At 42.4% G+C, this 25,150-nt stretch overlaps 1 protein-coding gene across 5 annotated transcripts in view; it reads right to left on the minus strand.

Moving 5' to 3' along the window:
- The window catches only part of LOC143039592 (afadin-like), an 879,482-nt gene that overhangs the window by 535,197 nt on the left and 319,135 nt on the right, over window positions 1-25,150 (minus strand). For all 5 annotated transcript variants that reach the window (XM_076209825.1, XM_076209828.1, XM_076209829.1 and 2 more), the window contains 3 exons: window positions 23,723-23,862; window positions 21,291-21,434; window positions 17,807-17,924 (listed from right to left, as the gene is read on the minus strand). In XM_076209825.1, the coding sequence (XP_076065940.1) occupies window positions 17,807-17,924; window positions 21,291-21,434; window positions 23,723-23,862 (402 nt within the window). The remainder of the gene's footprint in view (window positions 1-17,806; window positions 17,925-21,290; window positions 21,435-23,722; window positions 23,863-25,150) is intronic.

Consider the following 25,150-nt stretch of genomic DNA (forward strand, 5'->3'; position numbering starts at 1 on the left):
CATTTTACATAGAACCATTACCGTGTCTGGGTCAAGGGCAGGGGCAGAGAGGATTCTTTCGCAGGGGAGACGGAAGGAGTGACAAACGGAGGGAGGGTGGAAGGAATGGATGAAGGTAGGGAAAGACGGAGGGAAAGACAGAGGTGGAGATGGAGGGAGAGAGAGCGGAAGAGACGGGGGGAAGGTAATGACGGAGGGAGAAAGGGACAGATGGAGGGAGAGACGGAGGGAAGGAGAAAGAGACAGAGAGACGGGGGAGGGAGGGAAGGAGAGACGACAGAAGGAGATACTGAGTGAGGGAGAGACGGAAGGAGGGAGAAAGAGACGGAAGGAGAAATGGAGATACGGAGAAAATAAGGGAGAGACGAAGAAAGGGAGAGATGGAGGGAGAATGGGGGAGAGACATAGGGAGGGAGAAAAGGAGAGACGGAGGGAGGGAGGGAGGGAGGACCTGATGTAGAAAGCAACATTGCACGATTTGTGGGTACAGCGAGTGCACAACCCTCTGGAGTTGCGATACCGCCACCGCAGTGAGGGAGAAGATAAAAATATGTCTCTATTTCTTTCTCTCACGATTCCTTTATCAACCATAATCACTACCAATATAACTACCATCCCCATGAAGAAGAAAAAATACACACACACATACATACATACGCACATATACAGTATACATGTGTACCCTTTACTACTTCCAGTCCATCTCATCGGGGCGGCCGTGTCACCAAGGTCAGAAGCACTGATGACCTTCACAATGAAATCCCAATGGCTACCCTTCCTTTTCCTCTCCTTCTTAGTCCCCGCTCCTACCTCTTCCCGTCCTCTGTTCCTCGACCTCTCCCCTTCATCCGCCCACGTCGGGACAGGGATCCAATAGGAGCCTGAGGCTCCACACACAGACCCGGTCCGAGATCGGGAGCAACAAGTGCTGTGGCGCCGGCGCCGGTGGCTCCTCTTCTCTCCCCCCCCCGCTCCCCTAATTAAATGCGCCACACAAACACCCTTTCACCGTGAAGTCAAGAATACAGGGGGAGACAGAGAGGGAGGGAGAGGGGGAGACAGAGAGGGAGGGAGAGGGGGAGACAGACAGAGAGAGAGAGAGAGAGAGAGAGAGAGAGAGAGAGAGAGAGAGAGAGAGAGAGAATATAGAGACATAGAGAAAGAGACTAAGATATACAGAGACAGAGACAGAGAGAGATAGATAGAGATAGATATAGGAAATAAAGATAGAGTGAGATAGAGATGGATAGTTAGATAGAGAGTGACAATGCACTCGGGCGGTGTGCTCGACCCTAATTCAAGAGCAGCTACAACAGTGGTAAGACAAAGGGAAGACTTCGCCTTTGAGGTTTCTACAAGACTCGTGGCGGAGACCAGGACGACATCGAGAATGACACTGTGCTACGGGCGAGTGAAATAAATAAATAAAAGTGGTGGTGGTGGTGGTGGTGGTGGTGGTGGTGGTGGTGATGGTGATGGTGATGGTGATGATGATGATGATGATACAAGGTATACCAGGACGAAAAAGGAGGTGGAGGATGAAGAGGAAAAGAGGATAGAGGAAGGAGGAGAGGAGATGGATAGGGTGGGGGTAAAAGGAGGGAAAGTATGTGGAGGAGGAGGAGGAGGATGTGGGAGGAGAGTGTGGAGGAGGAATAGGATGTGGAGGAGGAGGATGTGGAAGAACAGGATGTGGAGAGGGAGGAGGAGGAAAAGGAGGAGGAGGAAGAGGAGGAGGAGGAGGAGGAGGAGGAGGAGGAGGAAGAGGAGGAGGAGGAACCCTTATTCTAGTCTGAGAGCCATATACTATATTCGGGTATCCAAGAGACCACATAACACGGCGTGAATCACCACAGGTCTTACGTTTTGAGTACATGCAGTCGAAAAGGAAGAAGAAGAGGAGGAGGAGGAGGAGGAGGAGGAAGCAGAAGTGGAAGAAGACGAAGAAGAGGAAGAGGAAGAAGACGAAGAGGAAGAAGACGAAGAAGATGAAGACAAGGAAGCCAAGAAAAAGATGAAGAAAAAACGAAGATGAAGACGAAGAAGAAAATGAGGAAGAAAGGGAAGAAAAAATGAAGAAGAAGCAGAAGACGAAGAAAATGAAAAAGAAAACAAAGAAGACGAAGAAAATGAAGAAGACGAAGATGACGAAGTAGATGAAGAAAACGATGAAGAAGAAGATAAAGATGATGAACATGAAGAAGATGAAGAAGAAGAAGAAACCGAAGAAAAAGAAGATGAAGGTGAAGAAGATGAGGAAGAAGAAGACGAAACCGAAGAAAAAGAAGATGAAGGTGAAGAAGATGAAGAAGAAGAAAAAGAAACCGAAGAAAAAGAAGATGGTGAATAAGATGGAGAAGAGGACTTCTGAGAAAGAGGAGTTGGAGGTGGCGCGGATGTTTCGCAAATAACAGGGAGTCTTTGGGTTTTCCATTGTTGACTTGGAAATGGGCCTCCACCGCTCCTTCCTTCCTTCCTTCCACGAAAGCCTATTCAAGATCCGACGCCATTTTTCATCTCTGCATGTCTCATGTCTGTCAGTCTTTTTTTTTCTGTACCTTTTCCCCCACACTCTCTCTCTCTTCTCTCTCTCTCTCCTTCTCTCTACCCTCTGTCTTTTTCTGTTTTTTTTTTGTGCCTCTTTCACCCCCTCTCTCTCTCTCTCTCTTCCCTCTACTTAAGGATACCAGCGCTATTGAACAGCTGGCGACAATACTACTCTTCCTTGTACTAGGCTTTTTATCAACGTGATCAGGAACGTGAATAACAACAACAACAATAACAATAATAATAATAATAACAACAATGATAATAATAATGATAATAATAATAATAATAATAATAATAATAATAATAATAGGACGGGTTAGTGCGAACGACTGATGAGCGATGGAGGAAGTGTATTACTGAGTGGACGCCGCGAGATGGGAAGCGTGAAAGAAGACCAGACAGAAGGTAGAGAGACGAGATTGAGAAGTTTGCAGGAGTGATGTGGCAGAGGATGGCGCGGTGGTGTGATTCATGGAATGCTATGAAGGAGGCCTTTGTTCAGCAGTGGACTCAGGATGCCTGATTTGATTGACTGATTGACTAATAATAACTGCTGCCTCGAGTAACCCAAAGCCTCAATGTGCCAAAAGAGATCTTGTGCACAGTCCGGAGACCAAATGCCAGCCCCTCGGGGCTGCACCTTCAGATGTAGACGAGGGTATTGTGAAGCTTCAAGACAAACAGTGGGGAGATGCTTCTATTCGTTGTCCGTCTCGCTGAACCCACCACAAAGAGGCGTTTGTCCTGAAGAGGAACACTTTGCTGAAACGACCATTTGGTCCTTGGCGAACCCCATTTGCCACCGAATGCGTCACACACGGAGACGAATAAAATCACCCGACGGCAGCAAGAATAAAAAGAAAAGGACCATCCGGTAAGGAAGGGGGTTAGCCTCTAGTGTGCCTGAAACCGCATACTGATCCTCGAATCTCATTCACGTTCTCTTCACTTTGTCATCTTCGTCACACGTCAGCAAATGTTCACATCACACACACACACACACACACACACACACACACACACACACACACACACACACATTCGCAACCGCTTCTACAGAGGTCCAATGTTCGAATCCCTCCCAGGGCTGAAATAATTTCAATATCGCTGCGTTGCGAGTCGTTACTCCAACTCTCGTGGGCGGAGAGTTGGGCGTGTGTGTGCGTGTAAGGTCACAGCATTACCCATAGATCGGTCATATATGAGCTCTGAGCTCTCTTCCGGGAGGGAAATAGCTGTCGATCACGAGTCCAACACGTGATCTGAGACCATGGTGAATGACACGCACACAAACACATACACGTTATAGCTCTTAAACACTCAAACATTTAAGCACTCGTGCAAACTCACGCGGAACTTCCTTCCCCATTCCAAGTTCCATACATCCCCGCCTTGATCGATCGAGACGAATGTACGTCTTGGGCCCTCCGCCCACCTCAGCTGAATGAAATCGCCTAGTCATTAGCCAGAATAAAAATGTTAAGTTCGCCTCACTGCAGCGAAAGGAAGAAAAAGGAGGGAGGAGAGGGAAGAGAGGAGAGGGGTGAGAGGAGAGGGGAGGGAGGAAAGAGGGGAGAGGAAAGGAGAAAGTGGTGAGGGGGAGGAGAAAAAGTATAGAAAATAGAGGAGAGAGGAGAGAGGAAAGGGGAGAGGGGAGAGAGGAAAGGGGAGAGGGAAAGAGGAATGGGGAAAGAGGAATGGGGAAAGGGGAGAAGGAAAAGAGGATAGAAAATAGAGAAAAGAGAAGAGGGGAGAGGGGAGAGGGGAGAGGGTAGAGAGGAGAAGGGAAAGGGAATAGAAAACAGAGAGAAAAGGAGAGGGGAGAGAGGAAAGAGTGATGATGGGAGAAGGGGAAAGGGGGAAAGGGGGGAGAGAGGGGAGAGGGAAAAGAGGGGAGAAGATCTTCCATCTCCCCTTCCTCATTTTCCGCGGCACTGCCTTCTTACTGCCAAGTAAACTCTACCGTGGGGGTTGGGGCGATCGGGCCCATCCGACCGCCATGATGCCACGCTTGGCACTGCGTCGTAGTGCCAGCAGGCGATTCTATTCATGTGAAAGGTGCAACTATTCTCTCTCTCTCTCTCTCTCTCTCTCTCTCTCTCTCTCTCTCTCTCTCTCTCTCTCTCTGTGTGTGTATTTACCTAGTTGTATTTACCTAGTTGTATTTTACGGGAAGGGGAGCTATGCTCGTGAGGTCCCGTCTTCATATCTCATTTTATCTAAACTATTTTTAAATTCATGTATTGTTTTTGCACACACCACTTTCTCATCTAACTTGTTCCAACTGTCTATTGCTCTGTGAGGAAAGCTGTTCTTTTTCAAATCTCTTCTATAGTTGTCTTTTTTTATTTTCTTTCCGTGTCCTCTTGTATTTCTGTCATCCCATTTTATCAGATTCTCTCTATCAGTAATTTCTATGCCTTTCATGATTCTGTAAATAGCTATCAAATCTCCTCTCTCTCTTCTTTGCTCTAGTGTCTGTAGTTTAAGTTTTTGTAGTCTCTCTTCATATGATAGTTTTGAGAGTGTTGGTGCCAGTTTAGTAATTGCTCTTTGTATTCTTTCAAGTTTTTTTATACATTTTTTTGTACTTGGTGACCATATCGTTGCTGCATATTCCAATCTTGGTCTTATCAGGGTGATTAGGATTTTCCTCACCATTTCTTCATCCAGGTATGTAAATGCCACTTTGATCGTTCTTATTAAATTATAAGTTTCTCCAAAAATCTTATTTATATGTTTCTCAGGTGACATATTATTCATAACAATGACTCCCAGGTCCCTCTCATTTTCTACTCTTTTTATTCCTTCTTCTCCCAAATTATATGATCCTGTTATTCTGTTTTTGCTTTTTCCAAATTCCATTATACTACACTTTTTTGTATTGAACTCCATCTCCCACTTCCTACTCCATTCTTGTACTTTATTTAGATCTCTCTGTAGTGATTCACAATCTTCTTCAGTTTTCACTCTTTTCAGTAATTTTGCATCATCTGCAAAGAAGCTCATATAGCTTTCAATTCCTTCATCCATATCATTAATATATATAGCAAACATTATTGGGGCCAGAACTGTTCCCTGCGGGACACCGCTTATTACTTCATTCCATTTTGAGTGCTGATCTCTTATCACTACTCTCATTTTCCTTTCTTGCAAAAAGTCTTCCATCCAATTTAGCAATTTACCTTGTATTCCTCCTTCATATTCTAATTTCTTAAGCAACTTCTTATGTGGTACTTTGTCAAAAGCTTTTTTTTAGGTCTAGAAATGCACAATCAGCCCATCCATCTCTTTCTTGTATTATATCTATTAGCCTTGAATAGAAACATATTAAATTGGTGACGCATGATCGTCCTTGTCTGAATCCAAATTGCCTTGGATTTAGTACGTTGTTTTTTTCCAAGTATTTTACCCATCTACTTTTGATAATTCTTTCACATATTTTTGCTATTGTACTTGTTAGAGAGACTGGTCTATAGTTGGTAGGTTCTTCTTTATTTCCTCCTTTATATATAGGTACTATATTTGCTTTTTTCCAATCTTCTGGAACTTTTCCTTCTTTTAAGGAACTGCTTATTATGCTATGTATTTTGTCTGCCAGTTCATTCCTACATTCTTTCAGAATCCAGTTTGCTATTTCATCTGGCCCATGCGATTTTCTGACATCAAAATTACCCAAGTGTGTCAATATTTCATTCTTCGTTACTTCTATTTCTTCCATAGGGGGGACTTTTTCCTTCCACTCAATCTCTTCAGGTTGTATATTTTCCCTCGTAAACACTGATTTAAAATGTTTGTTCATAATTTCTGCCATTTCCATTTCCTCAGTGTATTCAACTCCTCCTTGTCTTAATTTCTCCAAGTCTTGTTTGTTTTTCAGTTTATTGTTTACAAATCTGTAGAATAGTTTTGGTTGATCTTTACACTTTTCTATAACATCTTTTTCATATTTTCTTTTTTCCTCTCTGCACTTTTGTACATATTCATTTCTATAATCAGTATATATTTTCCATTTTTCAGGTCTTCTGTCTTTTTTCCATCCGGTCCAGGCTTTGTCTCTTTTGTCTTTTAACTCCCTACAACTTTTGTTGTACCAGCATTTTACATATTCTTTTTCTTGTTTTTGTCTTGGGACATACTTTTCCACTCCTTTTTTGTAAATTTTTGTCAAAATATTCCATTTCTCTTCCACTGATGTTTCTTCTTTGTATATTTCTTCCCAGTTTTCTTGTTGGAAGAATTCTCTTATTTTATCAAAGTTTGTTTTTTCATACATCATTCTTCCTTTTCTATATTGTTCATTTCTTTTCATATATTTTTCTTCATTAAGTTCCAGTTCAATCAATATGTGGTCACTTTTACCTATTGGTGTTTTATATTCAATCTTGTCCACTATTCTAGGTTCAGATGTAATTATTAAGTCTAGCCTCGATGGTTCTTCTTCATTTCTATACCTAGTGTTCTCTTGTATCCATTGTGTCATTGAATGGTCAGTAATCATCTCAAGTAGAGCATTTCCCCATGAGTCATCACCACTCTTTGCTGTCATTTCTTCCCAGCAGATTTCTTTGCAATTAAAGTCGCCCATCATAACTATTCTTCCTCCGTCTTCCATTATTTTAGTTAATGCTATCTTTGTGTCCTCTAACATACTTTTATATTCACTCTCCTCCCATGAGGCTGTTTTCGGAGGCACATAATTGATCACAAATTTTCTGCTCTTCTTATCTCTGTCTTCCACTTCTATCATAATCATCTCTACTGTATTCTTTCCATATATGACACCTTTCACGTTTATATCCTTCTTAGTCAGGAACATAACTCCACCCCCTTGCTTTTTCTCTCTGTTTCTAATCCAATAATTGTATGCATCATGTCCTACACTGTTGGGTGGTAGTGGGCCTTTTAATTTTGTTTCTACAATTCCCATTATGTCCGGTTCTTTTTCTTTCAAATAATCATTCAGCTCATTCAATCCTGTTATTAATCCATCTATATTTGTGTAAGACACTCTTAGTTTTCTGCCACTTCCATTGTGTTCTCTGTTTCCCTTATGTTTTTCTTTTGTATGTCGAACTTCCTTAGTTTCATGTTCACTACTCTCCAATAGAATCTCTCTTTCTCCGACTCCGTTCTGTTCTCGTTTTTTGTCTTAGCTTCCAGTCTTTTCTGCTTTTCTTCCTCTCTTTCCTCTTTATTCATTTCTCTTTTTATCCATATCTTTTTGTGTTGTTCACTTGTTGCTAGTTTCCCTGTTTTGGATAAGATATTCTCTGCCGTTGTTTGTGACTTGAATTTAATCTTAATTGGTCTGGTCTTGTCTGTGCTATACTTTCCGAGTCTAAATTTCTCTTCGATTTGTTTCATAATTCCTGGCTCATCTTCCTGAACTGATTCTAGTAATTGGCTTACTTTTTCATTTTCCTCTTTGATTCTTGTGGTTCTATCTGTGTTGTGTTTCTCTTCCATTCCTAATATAATTATACATTTCTTCTTGTCTGCTAAATCCCTTACTATATTCTCCTTTTGTCTCATCACTTTAATAACTGAGTCTTCAGTATGTTCTTTCAATTGCTGTTTGACTATGTCAGTGAATGAAATCTTATTTCCTTCTTGGGTTTGCTTCCAATTTTTACTTTCTTTAGCTATTGTTTCTCTGTTTTCTTTACTATTCTTCTTCAATTCCTCATTCTCCCCCTTTACCTCTCTTAACTGTCTTTTTAGTTCTTCTATTTCATCAGTTAAGTTTTTATTCGCCTTTTCCAGTTCTTCCAATCTTTCAACCCTTTTTAAAATGGTGTTCATATGACCTAACCTACTCTCCAAGTCCTCGATCACCTTATCAACCTTCATCTCTAGTCTTGTCAGTCGGGGGGGGTTTGAGTCCCCCCCACTCTCTTTAAATCCCTTGAAAATATTCTCATCACTTTCTGCTATATTGCTCCTATCTATACCTCTAATCTTCACATTCCTATTAGACATGTCATCATCTAACTCGTCTTGGGGTCGTTTGTCTACCTTTCGGCGGCCCGTCAGGGCCATTTCCTCCACCTCCTCATTACCTTCCATTTCCCCAGTAATCCCTCCCCCTCTCCTCTTTCCTTACTTTCCCACTACCTCACGAGCAATTCCCCCCCCCCTGCAAATACAAAAAGGCACTTCTCTTTGCGTTGGTATCCACAATCTGCACTTTTCTTCAGAGCGTTCGTCAAGCCGTCCGTTCGTTGAAAGTGTGTGTGTGTGTGTGTGTGTGTGTGTGTGTGTGTGTGTGTGTGTGTGTGAGTGATTCACCATGGTCTTGGATCACGTGTTGGACTCGTGATCGACAGCTATTAACCTCCCGAAAGAGAGCTCAGAACTCATATATGACCGATCTATGGGTAATGCTGTGACCTTACACGTACACACACACCCAACTCCCCGCCCACGAGAGTTGGAGTAACGACTCGCAGCGCAGCGTTACTAAAATTATTTCAGCCCTGGGCGGGATTCAAATCCGGACCGCCATAGTGGCAGCCGGGAATTCTAACCACTGTGTGCGTGTGCGTGCGTGTGTGTGTGTGTGTGTGTGTGTTTGTGTGTGTGTGCGCTTGCTTGCTTGCTTTGTTTTGTCTGAATACAAATACTCCATCCTTCAGCAGAACAGCCCTCATTATACAATATCAATTTCACAGGATCATTATTTCAACATATCATAGGAACCTAATGGCTCGTGTAATTCCTTTTGAATGATAATTATGCTGGTAATGGACCTATGGCAAGTCCCTCATCGCGGTGGTCCTGCAAGACGGACGTTACCTACCTACCTACCTACCTACCTACCTACCTCTCTCTCTCTCTCTCTCTCTCTCTCTCTCTCTCTCTCACTCAGTGAAATTAAAGGCAACTACTACTACTTCTACTACTACTACTACCTCTACTACTATTACTATTAACTATTATCATTATTACTATCATCATTATTATTACAATAAATATTATTATTATTATTATTATTATTATTATTATTATTATTATCCATTTTTACTTTAGGGAAGCACACCATTCATTTTCGACACGCACCATCTCCTCTCCCTCTTCACAAAATAACATACGCCCACTGCACACAACCGCACGTCCACACCTTAACGCCGGGATGCACGCACGCACGTACGCCCTTTCACGGAGGACCACACGCCCACGCATACGCCCACGCATGCGCGCGCGCCGGGTACAGTGGGGGTTGTTTGTTGTCATCCCGTTGTCATGGAAACCTCTCCGCGGGTCCGCGCGAGAGACCTTGACCTGTTCCGTATAACATTTCGTACAGATGACCCTCCAGGAACCTCGCTAGCCGAGCGGATTAGAGCGTCTCTACTTGCGGCGAAGGTCGAGGGGGAATGGCGGTTCGAACCCTGCCACCGGCGAAGTTGAACCAAGGGTATGGTTAATTAAATTCCAAACTACAACGTCCTCTGTGAGGGGTACCGTAGTAGCCTCCCGAGAGGGGAGAGTTTCTGACGTTAAACCATATCATCAGTTGACCCTCAACCGGCGCTTCTATCCTTGGGGTCAAAACCGCGTAGAGCCATGGAGGTAGTAAAGGTACGTTTCACTCGGTGTGATTATCTTTCAACGATAATCGTCCAACGACTATCTAGATCACTAATTCTTTAGTTCTAGCGACTCTAGCGGCAGTCGCTCGAAGGATAAGAGCCCCATCATTCAAAAAACAAAGAATTAATGTTCTAGACAATCGTTGGACGATCATCGTTGAGCCGTGAACGATCATCGTTGAGCGATAATCGTACAGAGCAAAACCGTACCTTTGGAGGAGTGACTCAGGAACGGAAATATCAAAGAAGGATAACGGAAGTCGAGATTAGGCCCCAATCATAAAAACCCTTGGGCCTAATTAAATCTCGGAAGGGAGGGAGGGAGGGAGGGAGGGAGGGAAAGAGAGGGGGGAGGGAGAGGGATAGAGAGGAATGGATAGAGATAGAGAGAGAGAGGGAGAGATGGGAGAAAGAGGGAGCGAGGGAAGAAGGGAGAGAGAGCGAGGGAAGGAGGGAGGGAGGGAGGGAGGGAGGGAGGGAGGGAGGGAGGGAGGGAGGGAGGGAAGGAGGGAGGGAGGAAGAGAGAGAGAGAGCGATAGAAAGAGGGAGCAAGGGAGGGAGAGAGAGGGAGAGAGGAAGCGACAGAGAGAGAGAGAGAGAGAGTATCCCAAGCTTGTGGGTAGTATCATCTGGAGTCGACAGAATCGTCTGCGCTACGGTTTCCTTTTTTTTAAGTTAAATGCAAATAACTTTATTTAGCAGAAGAGCAGACCTGAAACAAATTGGAGTCCCGATGCGTGACCCTGGTCCATAGGGGTATCACGAAAGTTCCCCTCCCCTTCCCCCTATATTACTGATTATATGCATAAAACCCGTGCGGCGGTAGTGATCGTGATAACGATGGTGTTAATGTTGATTGTGGTGGTGACAGCTGTGATGGTCGTCGTGGCGTGGCGGTGGTGCGTCGCAACAGAAAAAAAAATAATCAGTGGAGGGAGCGGCACCCGAGAGACATGAGGGAAAGGAGGAGGAGGAGGAGGAGGAGGAGGAGGAGGAGGAGGAGGAGGAAGATGAGTAGGAGGAAAAGAATGGGTAGGAGGAAAAGAATGGGGAGGAGGAGCAGGAGGAGGAGGAAGAGGAGTAGGAGGCAGAGGAAAAAGATGGGGAGGAAAAGGAGGGGGACGGAAAGAGAGAATGGAGGAGGAGGAGGAGGAGGAGGAGCTGAAGGAGGAGGAAGAGGAAAATGAGGTGAAGGAGGAAAATGAGGAGAAGGAGGAGGAAGATGAGGAGGAGGAGGAGGAAGATGAGTAGTAGGAGGAAAAGGAGGAGGAGGAAAAGGAGGAGGAGGAAAAGGAGGGGGAGGGAAGGAGAAAAAGGAGGAGGAGGAGGAGCTGAAGGAGGAGGGGGAGGAGCTGATGGAGGAGAGGGTGAAGGAGGAGGAGGAGGAGCAGCAGCAGCAGCAATAGGAGGAAGAGGAGTAGAAGGAAAAGGATGGTGAGGAAAATGAGGGGGAGGGAAAGAGAAAAAGGAGGAGGAAAAGGAAAAGGAGGTGGAGGGGCATGAAGAAATTAAGAGGAGGAGGAGGAGGAGGAGGAGGAGGAGGAGGAGTAGGAGGAGGTGAAGGAGGAGGAGGTGAAGGAGGAAGAGGAGCAGGAGGAGGGGGAGGGGAGGAGAAAAAGTAGGAGGAGGAGGAGGAGGAAGAGCAAAAGTGAAGGAAGAGGAGGAGGAGGTGAAGGAGGAGAAGGAAGTGAAGGAGAAAGAGGAGTTGGAGGGGGGAGGAGGAAAAGGAGCAAAAGGAAAAGGAGGAGGAGGAGGAGTTGGAGGAGGTGGAGGAGGAGTTGGAGGAGGAGGAGTTAGAGGAGGAGGAGTTAGAGGAGGAGGAGGAGGAAGAGAAGATGGAAGAGGTGAGGAATTTGCAGGTTGTGCAATCTCCATAATGGATCTCTTCACAACACGGGCCCAGTTGTCTCGGGCCCGCCACCGAATATTACAGCATTCCTGTGCACACACAAACACACACACACACACACACACACACACACACACACACACACACACACACACACACAAACACACAAACACACAAACACATACACACACATATATTAACCGTCTTGAATCAAACTCTACTGGTTTACTTTGTTACCTTCCCTATGACTCTCCTTCTTGAAGCACTTTATAGTTTTTTATCAACCTTACATAAGAGCAACAATATTCACTTCCGTTTGAGTTTATGTTCCCTTGTCACACCACTTGTCTCCAAAGCTCATCAACACCCTTAACTCCACTCAGAGGTTGCCCCAAGGGGTTGGCATTTTGTCGTTGAACCAAACCTAAGCTGGTATATTCCATTGTTTCAAACACTTTTTCACACACAAAGAACTGACAATGGGTGACTGTTCCCTTCCTACTATTAGTTGGTGACAGAGAATGGGCCCTCAGCTCACACAATACAGACAGTAGTCCCATGTTTCTTCCTGAAAAGGTCTATGGGTGTGGGTGTGACCAGGGGTGCTACCAGCTGCTGAAGGTCCACCTGTTTTGCACACCTCAAATGTTGTCAATATTTAAACCATATACATACATATGTATATACATGTACCAATGGCTTTTCCCCCCTTACAAGGGAGGTAGTCAAAGTCAAAGATATAAATCCACTTTCACCCATTTCATCCCCACATACTCCAGTCCCATATACCACCCCTCCCTCCCTCTTTTCTTGGCTCCTCCTGGATGACAGGTCATCCCAGTATCTTGCCCACTGCCCTGGGTTGGAAGCAATGTAGCAAGACACAGCACATCCACATAAACCACAACAGCAACATACTACTCAAACATCTACAATCTACCACCACTACATTGCACAACTCCATACAAAAACAGTCATATCACAAAATAAGCACTCCAAGACAGATTCCAAATCTCTATACTACACCAAACTCCTCCAGACATTGATCCTACAGAGAAATTCCTCCACAACAAGCAAGAACTGAACTAGCTTGACTAAGTTCAAGTCACCATCCAGCTTTAAAATAATTCCAAGATAGAACATGCCTGGCCACAAATTGAAATTGCTCCACAAACAATAAACAAGTTGAAGACACCAAACATCTTATCCTACACTACCCTACTCCAGACAATCAATCAATCAAATCAGTCATCCTGAGTCCACTGCTGAACAAGGGCCTCTTTCATAGAATTCCATGATTCACATGACCACACCAACCTTTGCCACATCACTCCTACAAGTTTCTCTATAGTCTTTCCATCTTCTGTCTGGTCTTTCTCTTCCACACTTCCTATCTTGTGGCATCCACTCAGTAACACATTTGCTCCATCGCTCATCATTCATTCGCATTAACTTACCTACCTAATTCCACTTCCTCTCTTTTACTGCCTCCACAATATCTTTCACTCTAGTCTGCTCTCTCACCCAACTTGCTCTCTTTCAGCTTCTCAGTGTTATTCCCATCACTGATCTCTCCATTCTCCTCTGTGCAGTCCTCAGCTTCATTTCCATCACCTTCATCAGTTTCCAAGTCTCACACCCATAGATTATTGCTGGCAGAATGCATTGATTGTAAAATTTACATTTCAAACATAAAGCAACAAACGAGAACCAAACTAACATGACTATGTTAAGGTCACCATCCAGCTTTAAAAATAATTCCAACACAGAACATGCCTGACCGCAAAATGAAATTGTTCCACAAGCAATCAACATGTTGAAGGCACCAAATGCCTCATCCTACACTACACTGTTCCAGACAACAATGCAATATCTCCTCCTTAAATGACTTAGGGACTAATTTCGTGGCTATTGCCAGTAACCTAGGTGTTGTGGATTTTCTGCAAGAGACCTGAGGTAATGGACTGATTGAATGTCAAAGAATATCTTAACATATTGCATCCATTAGGTGATGCAAAATCTTGAACTTCAAGATCTGTAGTAACAAATGCTAACTAGAGCATGTCTATAGAAACAACAAAACAACTATGGGGAATGTTGAAGTCTGGGAGAGGGAGAGGGAGTGAAAGACAGAGAGAGAGAGAGAGAGGGAGAGGGAGAGAGAAAGAGAGAGAGAGAGACAGAGAGACAGAGAGAGAGAGAGAGAGAGAGAGAGAGAGAGAGAGAGAGAGAGAGAGAGAGAGAGAGAGAGAGAGAGAGAGAGAGAGAGAGAGAGAGAGAGAGGAGAGAGAGAGAGGAGAGAGGGAGAGGAGAGAGGGAGAGGAGAGAGGGAGAGGAGAGAGGGAGAGGGGAGGGAGAGGAGAGGGAGAGGAGAGGGAGAGAAGAGGGAGAGGAGAGGGAGAGGAGAGGGAGAGGGAGAGGGAGAGGAGAGAGGGGAGAGAGGGGAGGGAGAGGAGGGAGAGGGGGGAGAGAGAGGAGAGAGTGGGGGAGAGCAAGAGGGGAGAAAGAAGAGGAGAGAGGAGAGGAGGGGGAGAGAGGAGAGGAGAGAAAGAGACAGACAGAGAGAGACAGACAAAGAGAGAGACAGACAGTGAGACAGAGACTGAGAGGCAGAGTGTGAGAGAGAAGGATATTACAAGAGAAAAAGATGTCATGAAGACCCATTTGTATTCAACATGTCCACAAATCGATGGATATCATATAAAACATGAACTTTCTCAAATTACGTATGAACACCTGTGATGATTTTGCTTGTAGCCAGTTTATTTGAAGGCCTTGGGGGCAACTGAATGACTGATTAAATGACTTTGAAATTATAACTTTCCTCCACAAAAATTTAGGAAGGAAAATTATAATTTCAAAATTAATCAATCAATCAATGCCCCTTTGTCTCTCCTGTAGAAGAGGGAAGGGAGAAGGAATGTATAGGTGTGGGTGGAGAATGGGTGTCAATGGACGATAAACTAACACGGCCTGATGGAATTTCTCCTAATTTTTTCTATTTTCACACAAGGGGACAATGAGGGAGGATCACTACGTAAATGAAACAGCTAGTGAACGTGCTGTGTCTTGCTGCATTGCTTATGACCCAGACAGTCGACTGGAGACAGGGATGACACTTCAACCATAAGGAGCTAAGATGAAAAGGAAACAAATGTGAGACAGAAGGGAATGGGTTGTGTAGGAGTAGGTGATTCACTGTGGTCTTGGATCACATGTTAGACTCATGATCATCAGCCATTACCCTCTCATGCCTTGACTGGCTACCTCCCTTATACTGGGGAAAGGTTTGGTATGTAAATAGAGAGAATTTTTCCTACACAAGGAGAAGAAAATGAAAGATGTCAGAAATAGTCATCTCTTTGCCACCTTCAAAACCCATAAACACCATCAATTTCATCTGGAGATCTCAAAGGATGACACTTGATATTTGTAAAGGGATCAAGACATATATACGAGTATCAATATCAATTGTATTTCCTTTTTTCAAAACCTGATGGCCTTTGCCAGCTGTTGTGGGAATGCCAGTCTCCAATCAGAGAGACTCAAGGAAACTATCATCATTATCATTTAATGATCAAACTCATAATGTGACAGAAAATAGAACATAAAAAGAAATATATAAAAAAAAATCAATCAATCAAAAAATACAAAATATAATATTCACTTGATAGAAAACTTTCCACACAGGGGGTGACTTTAAAATTCTTTATTTTTTTCTACTGTACTGAATATTATTATATTCGATGGCACACAATAGTGTTTAATGACATCAATATCATATAAAACTAGACTGTCAAATTAACTTCAAAAGTAACTTGTATTAGAGCATTTTCCTCTCACATAGTCAAGTTATGTACATAATGATGAGTAAAATCAAAACAAGTGAAAACAAACATAAATGTTCTATAGAAATGGTGATGATGATAATTTGGTTTAAAGTCACAAACTCCCCTCTACTGGGAGGCTAGGATGGTGCCCCTTATAGTAGACTTTGTAAAGTGAAATTTAATGAACTATGCCCTTAGTTCAACTCACCCCAAGCAGGATTCAAATCATCATCATCTCAACCTCTGCCTCAAATAACATTACCCTAACCCGCTGTGGCCTTCTTGTATCTGGCAACAGCCTCCAGGTGGAACCATAACTTGATCAGGGATTGTTAGTGTAGGGCACTGTAGTATGTGGTGTTCTGTGTCCTCTGTGAGGTGGTTGCACCTGAAGCAGTTTGAATCTGTGGCCAGGCCTATTATGTGTTGATACCATTTTAATGATGGATGGTGCTTTGAGCATAGGTGTCCCTGTGTGGTTCTTGTCAGGTGTGGCATGATTTTTTTCCGTACAGCTTACATCTACGTGTGGTTGTTGGAGTATCGATTTTGATGGTTTTCCTTGATGGGTTTGTTTAGTGATCTGAGTTTAGATGTTTTGCATGGTGTAGGTGGTAGGTTGTTATTAATGTTTAAGTAATATGCTGCTGGTGTAGCTTTTAAATTTGTTCTGTTGGTGGTACTTGAAATGTAGTGTGAAGAGTGTGAGGTCTTCAGGGTTATGATACAGAATCTTGTTCCTATTGCTTCCATATGGTCTTCTACTGGGTTCTGCATGCACATCTCCAACAGGGGTGGTTTTGGTGTATCCTGTTATTAATCTCAGTGTTACATTCTGTAAGGTTTGTAAATTGTTTGTGTTTAACTTGCTGATTGTTGAGAACCAAGCTGTGCAAGGAATAGTCGAGGTTGGTTTTTATGAAATGATTGTAGATGGTTATTAGAGTTTCTTGCTATTGTCTAAAGTCAGAGGTAACCTTGGATTTATGTAAGTTTGTTTTTTAGATTATTTTTGTTATCAGGTCTCTGATATTTGGACAGAGTCATAAGACCAAATGAGGCATAGAGTTTTAGGGTTCTTTTCCAATAAAACAAGTATATGACTTTAAGGAATAAAAAGTGTCACAAGATCTATGTATCTGAGAATGGATGCAAAGAGAAGATTATACGAAAAGATGATTGTGCCTATGACAATGTATGGGATGGAGATTTGGTATTTGACAGAGGCAGAGAGGAAAAATTTCATTGTGTTTAAAATTAAGTGTTTGAGAAGCATGGTGGATGTTATGAGGATGGATGAAGTAAGAAAGGAGGTAAGGAAAACAGCGAGGGTGGACAGGGAGCTGGCAGATAGGCCAGATGAAAGATTATTGAGATGGTCTGGGCACATGAAAAGAACGAGTGAGGAAAGATGGAGTGAGCTTGCGGGGAAGAGCAAAAGTGAAATGGATGGAGAGGATGAAAGGGGGGATTTGAGCAAGAGGGATATGTCTGTTGAGCAGGAAAGGGAGATGGCAAAAAAATAGGTGTGAGTGGAGAATGGTTGTGATTAGATAATAATTTGGGAAAAAGTGCGAATCGTAAGAACTATCATATGATATCATGCTCTCCCAACACAACCATTGGGTAGCTAGAAGCTCATGTTTTGCATAGATGGCCTGCACCTCTTGGCTGCTTGGATTTAGTCATCCTTTCATGGGCTTGGTGCTCCATAACAGCCAAAAATTATTGCCTTTTTGGTTGTGGCCCTACTGCTACATTATCTGGCATTTTTCCTTTCTCATCAAGGCTTTGACTTCTATGTGACAAATAATTATGTATATACGTACTAAGAGTCATGGTACACTTCTACTCAATCACCCAATTATATGGGCAAAAATGCAATCAGCATACACTGGAGCAACATACTGACTATTTCACTTCATACCAACACTCAAACAGGTTCCAAGTTCATTCACTCTCATTTCCTGCACAGTACTCACCTCTAGATGGTGGATGATTCATCAGGATGGCAAGGGGACACTCGTCATCATCCAGAATGTATTCTTTGTGTGGGGTTGAACCATCTCCTCCATAGTTGTTCTCCTCGTTCACTACAGTCTGGAAAAGATAATGGTGATCAATAAATATTAGAAAATAATCTAATCTTGCTCTATTGACTGCATGACCTTTCTCTTACCTGAATAGAACTACACATACGATTGATTTAATGATTTGGTTTAATGTCGCAAAACTCCCCTATCAGGACTTTAATGACACATGCCCTTAATTCAACACTGGTGGCAGGGTTCAAACAGCCATCCCCTTGACCTAAGTCACAAGTAGCGATGCTCTAACTCGGTCAGCCAGCGAGCATCCTACATACAAATACAATACATAAAGGCCACAATCCCCCTTAGGGTGGGTGTCTGCTTTGATTTGGCCACCCCTTTATAAGGAGGAAAAAAAATTTGGTGCGTATGGCTGGCAATGGTCTTTGGGCTTTCCCAGAGAGAGAGAGATCTTAGAAGATCCTTTAAACTGTTGTCTGCGTTATATTAGTGTGGGGACAGTTTCTATATGTCACTGGCTGAAAGTGGTGAGAGAAGGGAAGCAGTTGCCAGTTATCAATAATTTGTTATCTGAATTTTTGCCATGTGGAAAACCTGTAGTCATACAGTGGCTGGCAACAGTCTCCAGAACCTTCCATAGATCTCTCTGGAAAGAAACACTGGACTGTTGTCTGTGATGCATCAGCATGGGACTGTTTCTAAATTCACTGGTTGAAAGTTATACAGAGAGAAGAGAAGTCACCATGCATGAAAAAGTGTAAGAGGGAGATCTTAGGCCCAATCCAGAGACCAAGTGTCAGCCCTTCAGGGCTGCAACTCCTGATGGAGGTTGGGGGATGACGGGTTTTGAAAATGGGCAGCTTTGCTGTCCGTCTTGCTGGACCACCACATGCAAGTATTCATCACTGGTCTCTGCAAGTTGTCAGCTCTCCATGAGTGAAAACGTATAACAAATAAAGATGAAGTTGATATAGAGAAATCTTGGGCCAAGCCTGTACACCAAGTGTCAGCCCCTCAGGGCAGCACCTCTTGATCGAGGTAAGAGGGTTTGAAAATGGGTCCACATTATGACAAAACAAACACCAAGTAGAACTATAGATACTTCACCTGAACATCAAACCAAAAGAGAAATCACTCCCAAGACATACAAGAGTAGCACTAGCTTTCCTACCATCAAGTCATCACCCAGCACTATACCAACACAGAAGTTGTATGGCAACAGTCACCTAGTGCCCTAGATACAATCATTACACTGAAAAAAAACAATGGAAAAACAAGAGGACACAAAAAGAAACTAAAAAAAGATAATTACTGAAGAGATCTTAAAAAAAATAGCTTCCCACACAGAGTGATAGATACTTGGAACAAATTAGACAAAGAAACAGTGTGTGCAAATACTATTCAAGATTTTAAGAAAAAACTTTATGCTGAGAGATACAAAGACGGGTCACCATGAGCATAGCTCCCTTCCCGTATAATACAACTAGGTAAATACAGGCCACTTTCTCTTGTACTTCCCTCCATACATTCACTCAAGAGAATTCCATAAGTCTCTTCACTGAGTGACATGTGAACTAACCCAGTGACTATGACTGAATTTTTCATGGCTGTGGGTCTCCTGTACAAGAGATCTGACTAAGCATTCTGTATATTCAAACAAGTTCTGGTCTACCTGAGCAGACAGCTTTCTTCCAACACCTGTTCCCTACCTCACCACTAAATTTCTCATTTAATCCATTTTTGGAACACTCATATTTCTTGAAATCTTCATTTCAATTGTGATAACTCTGTTCCCAGTGTTGCTGAGCTAGTTAAGAGTTTAAAATTTGTTAAGCTGTCATTTCAGGTTCAGTTAGTTAAACTGGATTCAATTAAATATCACAATAAATCTAATTAGCTTAAGTAGCTTTTACATTGCAATCGTTGAATCTTCAACTTTATTCAACCAAACTGGCACAAAATCAACACTCAAACAGAGGTGTACTGCCAAACCTCCAGCACTGTGCATCAAACGATAAACCTGCTGGTTGATGATGATGTGGATGTGGCTTTACAACCTCACCTGTATGAGGGTGGCTAATAGAACAAGATCAAATTGTATATATTAATTAGCACAACAGATAAGAATGTGCGTATGCTTGGAAGGCATGATAGAAACTACCCACTTGGGGACGACCACAAGTTAGAGCGGGAAAACTCTTGAGCGAGTGAGCAGAACACTTGGTTCTTACAACATATGTACAGGATACAATAATAAATATACAATATTTCAAGTACACCATTACACACCAACTCCAGAGTCAAAACTAAAAAGTGGTGCAAATAGGAAATTAACAGTGCTCTGGAATCTCATCTCACAGTAAAGCCAACTGTGACACAATGGAGCATGTTTTGGGTCTTTGGGTAGTCATGAAAACCAAGAAACAACAAAACTCCCATTACGATCACACAATCACTCATCAGTGCTGGTAAGATAGCAATCAACAGCCTCATGAGTACCTTCAGCCAGCCCATATTCAACATGATTCAATGAAGACTGCTTCAAGAGTGTGTCATCATCCTGAAACTGTCCATGGTAATGTCCATATTAGTAGTGTTGTTGGCAGCCAGGCCTATTCTGTCCTGATAATGTCTAAGTGCTGGGTGGTTGCCCTATTGAAAGTAAGTTGGAGTGACTCGATGTTTCTTGGGTGACTTTCCTCTTCTAGATTTTCGTACGGAGCTCTCCGTTTCATTGTGGATTTACTTAGTCCACCTTGTGATTTTTGTTTTGTAATCTGGGTATGCGTATATATTTTTGTAAGGATGTGTTGTGAAGCACAGGGGATAAGCTTTAATAAATAAAAGTTTTATGTATGTATGTAGTGTGTTGCTGGGGTGAATTTTTTTTACCTAACTTTTGGTTCTGTCCCCATTGGTTGTAAATGTGTGATTCACCAGTCATGGATTATGTGCTGGATTGACAATAATCAAGTACACCCAGGTATCTTAATCCAACACTCACCAACTGCTACTTGAGTGGACGTCTGGGCCCTGGATGTAAACCCACATTAGCAATTGGCGGTGTTTTATGTCCTGGGCCAATTCCCGAAGTGGGTTAATATCCCGTGCCAATGCATCTACACGAGTAGCAGTTGGTAAATTTTGGATTAAGAGACCTAGGTATATTACTCTCTCAGACAACATGTGACAGATATACCAATTCACAGGCTCTTGATGATAAAACAGCACTAGATCGGGACATTATTTGATGCATTCATCTCCTTAATCTCCCAATAAATTATACATACTACTGATAACACTCTAATAATCACTGATATACTGTAATGAGAAAACAGCTGTTGCAGTATATAAGAAGCTAATGGGTGTTTACCTATTTTATTTACTACATATCAAAAAATAAGAATCAACCAACCTGCACAAGACAATAATTGTTGGGATCTTCCCTATAGAGGCCATATTTGTCCAGCATTTCACGAACAACTTGCAGGGATGTGTCACGAATGGAAAGAAGCAGAGTTTTATATGGCACATCTGGACATAACGATTCACCATATATCTGTAAAAGAAAGAAACACATGTAATAATTGAAGCTACAGCTCAGTTTCTCTTGATAAATTTATACAATATTTATATATGGGCTCGCCCACTGCCCTGGGTCAGAAGCAGTGTCACAAGACACAGCACATATACAAGATTTTAATATAAAACTTGATGTGGAGAGATACAAAGACGGGTCACCACGAGCATAGCTCCCCTCCCGTATATTACAACTAGGTAAATACATCCACAGCAAGGCTCCTTCATTAAATCAGCATCCAGGTGTCAAGATAAGAGGGAGGAAAGAGGAGGGGAGTGGAGTATGTTAGGGACGGAATTGGTGGAAGTGGTTTTTAAGGGGGAAATAGACTTTGGTATATGTATGTATGTATATAAGGGCATGCTTGCTGTCCAAGCAAGCTAGAGCATAGCTAATTAAAACAGAGGTCGGGGTGACAATGGTTTGAATCCTACAGTCAGGGAGTTGGACCAAAGGCATAGTTAATTAAATCCTTTGCTACAAAGTCCTTTGTAAGGGACACCATCCTAGCCCCATGATAAGTGTAAGTTCCTGGTGTTAAACTGAATCAATTATATAAGGGCAGACAAGAATATCCCTTCAATGGTACAGTACTACCTCTCATTAACGGATGTTAATTAGCTGTGTTTGCGGTGTTTTCGCTGTGTTTTTGGTGCTGTTGTTTAGTGCTGTGCAATCACTATGCCACCCAAAAACCACTCCAAATCAACGGATTATTCACATCAACGGACACTGTTACCCCCCTTTTAGTCCATTAATGAGAGGTTAGTACTTTATATCATTTCTTTATTCATTCACAACTTCTCTTCAACTCCAGTCTCTTGCACTCTCTCTACCTCACCCAACAGGCATTCATCTTGCGTCTAATGCTCCTTTTAGTTCATCTATCTACCTCATTCTTGATTTTCTCAAATAAACACCATTCACTTGTACTTTCCACAATCATATCTCTAGTCTTCCCTCAGGCAACAAATGAGTTCTTAATTCTATTTTTCAATGTGCACAGCCCAACTTGCACTTGTACATCTCATCACCTTACTTTTACTCACATTTATCTTCAACTACCTTCTTTCACACACCTTCTCAAACTCTGTCACTAACTTCCTTAATCCCTTCTCTGATCCTGCCACAAGCACAGTGTCATCAGCAAACAACAACTAGCATATTTCCCATTTTTCTCCATTTTCTTTAAGTATCTCCAACTCCCAGCCCATTACCCTTGTGTTTACCTCTCACACCACCCCATCCATGTATAAATTGAACAGCCAAGGCAACATAATGCATCCCTGGTAAAGTCCCACCTTTACCTCAAACCACTCACTCTCTCCATTTCTAATTCTAATACAAGCTCTAATACTCTCTTTAAAACTCGTGACTGCTCTTAACAGCTTTCCTCCTATCCCATATAATTGCAATACCCACAGTACCTTCCTGTCTACCCTGTCATAAGCCTTTTCCAAATCCATATAGGCCCAAAAAACATCCTTACCTTTTCCTAAAGCTTTCTCACAATCTGCCTTACCATAAAAATCTGATCCAAACAACTCTTACCTTTCCTAAACCCACACTGTTCCTTACCAATTACTCTCTCTGTTCCTCTCCAAATCTTCAAACAAAACCCTCCCATTAGCCTTCCCAACTACACTTAACAAACTGATACCTCTGAAACTACTACATTCACACTTGTCCCCTTTTCCCTTGTAAAGCAGAACTATGCAGGCACTCCTCCAGTCCTCTGGCACTCTACCCTGTTTTAGACAAACTTGAATACTTCACCTCCCATAAATTCCAAGTCTCAGCTCCGTACAATCACTCTTTTATACAACCTTCTTTTCATATACATCCCCAAATACAGTACACAAGACACGATATTCAAATATGAACAAAGATATAAACTAAAGAAAAGCCCTTCTACAATCTATGTTATCTTCTGATTTGTTGGTCCCAAAGTTATAAGTATAGAAAATGTGTCAGCAGTATTCATAATATACATACATATACCCAAAGGCTTTTTCTTTCATGGGACTACATCTTCCAAAATCTTTATGGAAAGCAATAAATGTCACATCCTAAAGAAATACTTCAATAGAATGGTTTTCTTCTTCCCCTTTTTATCTCCCATAAAGCCAGAGTTAATCAATCCACTGCCCCAGGTGTCTTTTGCAAAAGACTCACAGCCCTCTGGCAACTGGCAACAGCCAAAGAACAGTTGTATGACTAAGACAAATGAAACAACAACATTAAAGTAGTCAAGCTATGATACACACTTTCAGAGTTCCTCCTGTATCTGGGCCACCATCTCGGCTCCTGAACTGCTGAAGCTTCTTTTCCAATTTCTGTGCCCTACGTCGCCTCATCACTGCCTCAGGATTACTGATACTGCGTGTGAAGCTTGTCTCGGGAAGCTCTGTAAAATCAATAAACAAAGTTAACAACTAATTATTCAATAAACACCACATACCCAGAGTACATTGATAGTTCAAAAAAGTGGTTTTCATTGAACAAGGAAAAGAAAAAGAACAGACAGAATATCACAAAATACACATGACCCTGAATCAGTAAACTAATATACACGTTATGAAATAGGAAGAAATTGAATATAAATGTGGATAAAAGCAAGGTGATGAGATGTACAAGAGGTGAGGGTAATAGTAAGCTAGAGATAAGTCTTAAAAGACAGGCAGTCCCACAGATCTCTCTGGGAAAATAATGGACTGTTCTCTGTGTTGTGTGTGGGCCTATTTCTATGTCACCAACAAATAGGAACAAGAAAAGAGGAGCAGTCATTGGTTCTTAGCCCTCTTTTGTAAAAAGGTGAAGGAAATACAGTGAAAACTGATAAAGAGAGACACTGGCACCAGTTCAGAGACTCGTGATAAAGATGTTGAACAAGTTTGAAAAATAGGCAGCAGGGAGATGATTTTTTCTGAAGGTTCTATTGCTGGTCCCAACATTTCAAATATATCCACACTTAAACATTTACCTACTTCATCATGGACACTTGTCCCTTGTATGCTGTGAGGCCCTATAACCAAAATTTGAACTCTTGATGAATGAAGAGTACCAGTGTCAGTGTAAACAGTAAACAGTTCTCTCTTGCGACAGACTGTGGCCACCGGGTTGGCCTAAAACTCATGAGATTAAAACTTGCATTTCTATCTGAACTGTGTGTATGTCTGAATTGGGACTTGCAGTAATGGATTTAAACTAGATAAATTTAGATTTAAGAAGGAAAAGGGCAAAAATTGGTTTACTAATAGGGTGGTCAACGAATGGAATAGACTTAGTAACCATGTAGTGAGCGCTGAAACTATCAGTTGTTTTAAGAAATGGTTAGACAACTTTATGGATGGGGATGACAGGTGGTAATGGACATAGAACTGTCTAGTGTAGGCCTCATGGTCTCTCCCAGTCTCTTTCATTCTTATGTTATGTTCTTATGACTGCCCAGAGATATCTCAGGATGCTGACAAATATGATGGGGCTCCCCCATTACAGAGTGGGAATTAAAATAATGAAAGATGGTTGAGAAGATGTGGCACAGCGGGAAGTTGGTCAATCCATAGTCAAACCATTCTTGGTCTTACAGAAGACCCATGGCACTCAAGTGACTGGCAACAGCCACCGGAATGGCCCACGAGTCACTCAAGAAAAAAAATATTATATTGTTCTCTGGGTAAGCCTAGACTGAGGCA

Source organism: Oratosquilla oratoria, chromosome 26, assembly GCF_046742065.1.
Source record: "Oratosquilla oratoria isolate Oo_2021 chromosome 26, ASM4674206v1, whole genome shotgun sequence".
In the NCBI taxonomy this organism is placed as follows: Eukaryota; Metazoa; Arthropoda; class Malacostraca; order Stomatopoda; family Squillidae; genus Oratosquilla; species Oratosquilla oratoria.